The sequence below is a fragment of the Salvia splendens genome, chromosome 4 (assembly GCF_004379255.2).
Source record: "Salvia splendens isolate huo1 chromosome 4, SspV2, whole genome shotgun sequence".
Classification (NCBI taxonomy): domain Eukaryota; kingdom Viridiplantae; phylum Streptophyta; class Magnoliopsida; order Lamiales; family Lamiaceae; genus Salvia; species Salvia splendens.
In genome coordinates, this window is record NC_056035.1 from 20,056,239 (window position 1) to 20,064,630 (window position 8,392).

General features: G+C 40.8%; 1 protein-coding gene across 1 annotated transcript; it reads right to left on the reverse strand.

The window, feature by feature from the left end:
• Nucleotides 1-1,849: 1,849 nt before the first annotated feature.
• On the reverse strand, nucleotides 1,850-4,013 carry LOC121797638 (trihelix transcription factor PTL-like). The gene is made up of 2 exons (XM_042196275.1): nucleotides 3,368-4,013; nucleotides 1,850-2,703 (listed from the first exon to the last, which is right to left on the reverse strand). The coding sequence occupies exons 1-2, from the start codon at nucleotides 3,652-3,654 to the stop codon at nucleotides 2,040-2,042; spliced, it is 951 nt and encodes a 316-aa protein (XP_042052209.1). The 5' UTR covers nucleotides 3,655-4,013; the 3' UTR covers nucleotides 1,850-2,039.
• Between the last annotated feature and the right edge of the window lie 4,379 nt (nucleotides 4,014-8,392).

The window sequence follows — 8,392 nt, forward strand, 5'->3', positions numbered from 1 at the left end:
TTGGCTTTGGGTAGAGGTAGTGCCGCATTCTACCGGATGCTTGGTCACCAAATGGCGACGGAGGGTGCCATATCCACCACCGGCGGACCATTTGTACACTTTATGGCAATAGTTGCAGTAAACATGAAACTCCGAAGTCTCTTCTTGAGAGTTCGGATCGTGAGGATTTGGAATCACCACCGGGACCCTTTTGTAGTGTTTGACAAAAATGTCCGATTTCAAAGCTTTTGTCGGGTTAGTAGCGGGTGGAGGAGGGGAAGGCATCTCCTCATTTCCGCTGGTGCTAGAAGGAATACGAGAATGCGATCTATCCTCGTTGTTGTCCGAGTCCGACGATATAGTAACGTCGAACTCCTCATCTTGTTGGGAACGACCTCCCCTACCCCCACCTTGTTGCATTTCAGCAAGTAGCATGGCGGTCCTATGATCTTATTCCATCTACAAATATTATGTACGTAGAAGTTAAAAGTATGAACGCAAAAAAAAAAATTTAATGAAATTTTAACATATGAATTGGAAAACAAATTTTTCATTACTTACTTGCATGCGTTCGGCTGCCAATCGGGAAACCTCTTCCATAACATCTCGACGACTAGGTCGTCGAGATTTTGAGGGACGCGTAGTACTTTGATCTTGGGCTATTCCCTTGCCCCGATCACCACGTCCCGATCCACCACGAGAAGAAGACATATTGATAAATGAAAGTAGTATGGACTTGGAATGAAATATGTATGAAATATAAAAGAAGTGGTAAATTATGAGCACAACAACAAATATAGTAGTGAGTAGAAAGTGTAGAATTGAAACGTAAACTTGCGCAATTAGAGAGAATGAGGAGAGAATAGAGAAATGAAGATTGAGAATGAAATCCTTATTAACACAAGAATGGGGTAAGGAAATATGAAGGAGAAGTGAGGTATTTATAGGAGTAAAATTGGATTAAAAAAAATTTGAAATTTGAAATCGGCCGAACCTCCGGTTTACCGCCGGAACCGGCGATTCAAGCATAAACCGGCGGTTCGTCCACGGTTTGCGTCAGAAAACCGGCGGTTTATGACCGGTTTTGCAGGCCTAAACAATGCACCTACGACCTAGCCTCTGAAAAGTCACCGGAACCGGCGGAAACCGGCGGTTTCTGACGAAAACCGCCGGTTTCCCGGAAAACCACCCACTAATAAACGTTGTATTTTCCAATTTTCGTCCGTCTACCAATAAATATTTCATTTGTCTTTTAGTATTATTTTTAGTAATTGACCCCACATTCCATTCACTTTGTCTCACTTACATTTTATTATAAAAGTAATATATAAAAATAAAATATACTTTCTATTTTTATCTTTTCACTCACTTCCTATTCCATTTCTTAAAATTTGTGTTATGTTAGGGTGTCCACTATAGGGGGCGGACAGCCCCCTCCCACCGCCGCCCCCTTCTCGAACCGCCGCGCCGCCGCGTCAGCCGTGGCTACTGCAATAGACAGCCGCGGCTATAGCCTCACTCCTTCTCTCTCTGCCACCCTCAGCCGCGTCCTCGCCCCGCACGTGGCGATTCCGCGTCCGCCGTCCCTCCCCTCACCCGCCGCGTCCACCCCCGCGGCGGACACCCTTCCCACTATAAGCCGCCCCGCTTCCGCCCCGCCATCGCCCCGCTCGCGGCTATAGTCCACGTTCTTAAACGTGGAATTGTAATGGTAGACGGGGTGTGTAACTTTATTTCATAAAATCTTTTCGAGGAATTACATTGAACCCCATCAGACAATGTATATAGGACTCAGCTTTTAATGCAACCAAAAGAAAGAAACCAGAAAAAATGATTAATGTTTCCATGTATCCCATCCACCGCACATAAACACTCCAATAAACCTTAAAATTCCCATTAATTATAATAATAATAATAGTAAAAGTAAAACTAAATAAGTCCCTGGTGAAAGTAATTCAATCATTCAACAGAAAAAAAATCGACCCAAAAAAAAGACACATAAAATCAAAAGCTTAATATTACTACAAAGTGCAGGCGATGGAAGAAAAGTAGTTAGCTTTTCACCCAATCATTGAGGCATCCATGAAGTACCTGAAGCAGCTCTCGCTAATGCCAGACGCCGCATTCGGATTCGGATTTGGATTCGGATCCTGATTCGGACTCAAGCTTACATTCCCGCGATAATCTTTGCTCTTCTTGCTGACATAATTGCCGCTCCCGACGAGGCCGCGCAGAGCGTCCATCAGCGCCGCGTCGCGCGACTCGATCCACGCGCGCTCGCTCGCCCAGAGCTCGCGCTCGCTCTCTACCCTCGCCGCGTCGCGCTTCCTCCACTCCTCCTCTCTAATCGCCCTCTCCCTCTCCTTCTCCTCCATCGCCCGCATCATCTTCTCCATCCACGCCTCCTGCTTCTCCATCATCTTCCTCATATGCGTGTCGATGAAATCGCTAATTTTAGCCTTCCAGTCGCTGCTGTCGGACGAGCTCGTGTCCGCGTCCGAGTAGTTCGAGAGGCTGAGGCTCGTGTCCGAGAGCTTTGAAGTTGGACCAATGTTAGCTTCGCCGCCGTAGAGGGCTTCGAGCTGTCGGAAAAATCTGTAGTGTTTGCCGTCTTGTCTTCCGGCCTTGCCTTCTTTCGTCTTCTTGTAATATTTGTACAAATTCTCAAATTTCTCTCGGCATTTCTTGCCGCTCCTCTGGTATCCATGCTCCTCGGACATTATCCTGAATTTTTTTTAGTTTTAATTTGGAAGAAAATTGGATAATTAATGAAAATGGTGGAGAATCAATAAATGATGATGAGTTTACCCTAGTTTCTTTTCATAAACTAGGGGAAATCTTCATGTGATATTGATGTTTGCTGAGGATGGAAGAACTCATGTGTTTTTGTGGATACAGTGGCGTAGAGCATCCCAATTTAGAAGAATGCGACTATTCATACATAAAATAAAAACATTAATTAAAACTTTTGCGTGTGTGGAACTGAGAAAGTAGCTGTTGCAGCCCTCGTCTTTTCTAGAATATTAAAACTTGAAATAAAGATTGCTAGAAACACCCAAAAAATTAATCTTTATTGCAGCTGGAAAGTTGGAAAATTTGTTGCCCGAAACAATATTGCAGAAATTCAGTGATGCAAGCTGACTGTCACACAGGAATAAAGCAAATTAAATGAATGAAATCTTGAACTCGACTTGGATTCCAGCTTTGTTAATTAAATAATTAGTAGTTTTGGAAAAGGGAAAGCAGAGGAGAGAGGAGAGACCTTAGAGATTGATTATATCTCCGACCATAGCATATTTCACCAATTGTTGAATTTAGTTGTGATTGTGCATCTTGATTAAATTGACAACCAAGAAAATTAGGGTAAACTGAAAAAATTGAGACATACCTTGAGACTTGATCCCACAAGGGGCCCTTTTGGTTGGCCTCCTTGAATTTGGGGTCGAGTCTCGATCTGATCTCCAGGAGAGTGAGAGTCTCCAGGCGCGGCCATCTCCCAGCACTCTCGAACCCGCTGTAGCAGTGCGCGGCCGCGCCACCACCTCCTTTATTACCGGAATCTGAGGGGAAGATGAGCATGTCGTACGGGTGGCTGGATAGCGAGTCCGGCGGTGGAAACAAAGGGCGGCTGCTCGTGTAGTGCCGCAGATCGCCCATGCCGTATTGATCTTCCATCTCCTCTCTATTTTGAATATCTTTACTTGTCCTCGTCTATTTTGAAGAAAGGGGGGAGAGTGGTGTGAGGAGCGGCAGACCCGGATCGTGTCTTTACAGAAAAAAAGATTTGAATTCATTAAGAGGACAATGGACCCATATATATGCTGCATCAATGTAATGAGGAGCTCTCTCTCACTCTCTATCTATGTTATGTAGGGTTTGGATTCGTACGTTTGGTGTGAGTATGGATACGTATAATGATACAAGTAGTATATACGGAATTGAGGGCGAATAAAGGGAGGACATATGTCAAAGGCACTATTTCTGATCTCTCTAAATTTGCAAGGGGGCTGTGTACATGAATTGAATATGGAGATCATGCTGGAATCAGAGCAGCGATTTCAACCTCCTACACAATTCATTTCTAATTTTAACACTATTATCACTGTTTTGTTTGTTTTGAACTTCACCCACCAATCGGGGCACGAGGAGGCTACTACTCACCTTATTTATTACTATTATATTTAATCTCATCTTTCCTCAACCCTTTTCAAATTCTGATTCCGAGCCCCCATCTGCTCCTGTTTCACGGTTCATGGAATCCACACTTCACTTTCTCTCTTTTTATTGCATCTGGTTTCCTTTTATTAAGCACAGATAGGGCCAGATTAAACTTTTATTGCTCACCATTTGTCAACTATACAGTTGTTCTGCCTGCCCACGCTATAAAAGCATCTACTATAGGCGGCCTTCCCCAATAGCCCCGCCTCAATTTTTTGTCCACAGCCCCAATTTTTTTGTTTCTGCCACTATAGGCGGACATTTCCAATAGATCCGAAATTTTATAACCAATTTTCACTAAATTTTATAACCAATTTTTGTTTCTGCCCCGTCCATCCCCTTTCTCCTATAGTGGATGCTCTAAAGGACTTAATGCCAACGCTGAACTTTCTATGTTTTGGACAAATTGAGACTTAACGTAATTATAAGACCCGTCTCTAACCATTTACACTAAATGCAAACTTAAAAGAATATTTTATATATTATGTTTTTTTTACTCACAAAATTTGAAAAAAAAATTGTTTTTATTTTAGTGCAAACCAAAAAATAAGTATTCCATTTTTTATTCATAAACAAAAAAATAAGATTGATTTTAGAGTATCTGATTGCCTTATCCATTTTAAATTTAAGTGTCTATCTTATACATATAGCCATTTATTTATGAAGTATGATGAAGCCTTGTCAATTTTGTAATCTAAAGACCAAAGATGTAGTCCATTTTACATGCCTAGTGGCATACTATATGAAATGAGATAAAAGCAATCTAATAGTAATTATATAGAGTGTGCACAGCTCACCCATATTTAATTTGTACCCCCTTCCCCTCTATACCAATCTAATACCACTCTGATTGAACCATTTTCATATTTAGGGTGTCTCACTCTAGATGATATATTTTTAAAAATAAAAATCTTAATCTCTCTATTTTTTTTTATTTTATTCTCTCTGCTTAACTCACAAAACAGTACTAAATAAAATCTCGTGTCGGAATAGAACTGCTCCACTTAGAGTGAGACAGAAAGAGTATATCGCACGCTCTCATTTTAGCATTTGGTAATTAAGATCGTGTGAATGTAGTTCATCTATAAGATCTAAATTTTATTTTATTTGCTTTATATTTTTTGGTGGGTTTGTGAATACAACTGATACGGTATACAAAAAGTCAGCAATAATCAACTTTTTCCCAATGGATTTTATAGCTTTTCGACCGCTTTCTGTTTTTACACATCTGCTTTTATTGTGAACTTTTGAGATTTCTGTTTATAGCAACAATTTCATGGCAATTTTTCGTAATTGAATCCGAGAAATGCCGAAAGGTAAAGATGCGATCTCCTATAATAATTGCATTAGCTGGACATATCTTCTTATAGAATCCATTTTATATAGCTAGTATAACGTTTATCCCACCTGAAACCACTTCAAATATAGGTACTTGCATAATTTTTAAATTTTAAAATGTTTATTTACTTATTCGAATTTGGACATACCTAAATCGTGAGTATTGTTTTTGCAAAACTTGAGGCAAATTTGAGTTTATTTTGTCGAATTTAATAAATTTAAAGTGCCTCACTAAACAAATTTCAACGAATTTTACAAGCTACGGATAAGTTTATTTACTCTTTAATTTTTATTATAGGATTAGGGGCGATCGTGAACTTAGCGCCAGATATTCCCATTTATATCGGTTGCTTTGTGTCTCTTCGGAATACCATATTTAATCATTTGATTATAATTGATTGATACTTGTCAAAACTCTAAAAACTTGTTTCGCCTGTATAAATATGTTCAACCATATTTGTCGGTAAATAATTCAACGATGACTTGAAGGGTTTCAACATTCATAATGACGACATTATTTCTTTGACCAAAACTTATATATTTACCTTTTTGTTTTATGTATGCATAACATAAACTGAAATAACGTAAACACTACTATTATTTGAAAGTATTTTGATGCGAATTCGGGTAGCGCTAAACTAAGGAAAGTGGGGTAAAAGAGGTGACAATAAGCCAAGCCGCAACTGGGGTCAGATTCGAGCAACTATTCTCCTATCCATATGATGTCCAAATGCTCTTCAAAGACCACCATTGTTTTCTCCATCGAAAGAGCTTCGCGTGAGTACTTTTCACGCCTCAATCGGAACTCGGGTGAGGAAGTTATGGTCGTTTTATGAAAGTCGTGCAGTCAAGCAAAGGAGGCTCTAGAAACTTCACGCGGAAAGGTGTTTTTATCCATAAAAAACCCGACCGGGTGTTTTGTGCCCGGGACGAAATTAAAAGGCGGGATTTTGATCTCTCAATCTCCTACATATATAAATAGGGTCTTTTGTATCATTTGTAATAGATTAGATTAGATTGAGTTTAGACAAAAGAGTGTATCCTTTGTGAGAGTCCCTCCCCATGTTGGGTAAGATGAATGTTAGGAAAAATCCATGGCCGGGCTATGGTTACTTTGTGGTTGGCCCGGGGTTAGCCACTTTGTAAATTCACAACTAGCACCATGTAGCTAGGGCCGGAGCTCGAAAGAGTATACCTCTAGTGACGGAGCTCGAACGAAAGTATACCCTAGTGTCATGTAGCTAGTGTTAGAAATAAAGGGAAGAAATTCTCAAGCCGAGTACAGACGGTACTCTAACTATTACAATCGAAAGGAAACTTTGCAACAAAAAGAGGAATGAAAATTACAATGGAAATAAAGCAAACCAAATTTATAAGTCGAGTCGAGGAAAGCCCTCTTTCCGCAAGACAAATTACGCCCCGGCTAGTGCTCACGGAATGGCGTATTGTCCCCAAAGATAAAATGACTTCCTCCTAGCGTGTAGAAGCACCTCAAACCCGCTAGGCACCGGCGAACTTGATGGAGTTCCGAGAATCGAGCTAGACAATGCTCCTAAGATGCACACTATGATGTAGAGACCTTGAGAGAAAAGAGAGAATGTTTGTTGTTCGTGTTTTTCATCTCCCAAAACTCCACTTATTTATAGGATAAGAGTACCTACATGAAGAGTCTCGGCATTAAGGCACCTCATAAACATTTTGGAGGTTACCTTGGGAGTGAAAAGCCAAAAGGCTTAGGAAATGAAAAGCCTGAGGCTTCTCTATTTCCTTCACGTTTTCCACAATCCCCCACATTGGTTAGAGCGCTACAAGCTCAAACCAACACCAGACACAAATGCATGTATGCAGACTCTTTTGCTCAATTTTCGAGAAACAATATTGCATTTGGAATAGTAGCTTGGCGCTTTGAACTTTCCATAGTCAACACTATCGGGCAAACCGGCGGCCTGGTGGACGTGATGCCTTGAACCATTCCTCCTTGGTGTATACCGAGACAATAATATTGACACAATATTATTTACAAACTCATCAGTTCTCACGTTTGTGTCCTTTACTGGCCATGGAACACCACTTTGGATTCATAAGTGATTCACATGTTGAAGCGGCCCACACTTCTTCACTTACATAGGTGATTCTTTTCCAGGTATCCTGCAATACCCACATCCTCGAGGTTTCTAGGAATCATTAAAAGTCAAAACTTAGCCTCTTACAACATGCATGTTACAACACTCAATGCTTTCTAAAGAATGGGCGAAGATAAAAATCTTCCGAGTGTTACAACTAGATTCATATAGCTTCGTTTTCCCATTGAACCAAGCCCATGGGATCTCCAATCGTATGGTTGGGTTACCACTATAATCATCTTTTAAGATGTGGTTTTCAGTCCCATTCCTTTTAGCAATTTATGCAATTGATCACGGTTTAAACCTTTCGTTAACGGATCCGCTAAGTTATCACCTGACCTTACATAATCAACTGTGATAACACCACTTGTGATCAATTGTCTGACGGTATTATGTCTCCGACGAATATGTCGAGACTTACCGTTGTATAAGCCACTATGTGCTCTCCCTATAGCTGCTTGGCTATCACAGTATATCACTACTGTCGGCACTGGCTTCTTCCAACATGGAATACATTCTAGGAAATTTCTGAGCCACTCGGCTTCTTCCCCTGCTTTATCTAATGCGATAAACTCAGATTCCATGGTGGATCGAGCTATACACGTTTGTTTCGTCGACTTCCACGAAACAGCACCACCCCCCCACAGTGAACACATAACCACTCGTCGAGAAGTAGTCTTTTAAATCAGATATCCAATTTGCATCACAGTACCCTTCAAGTACTTGGGGATATC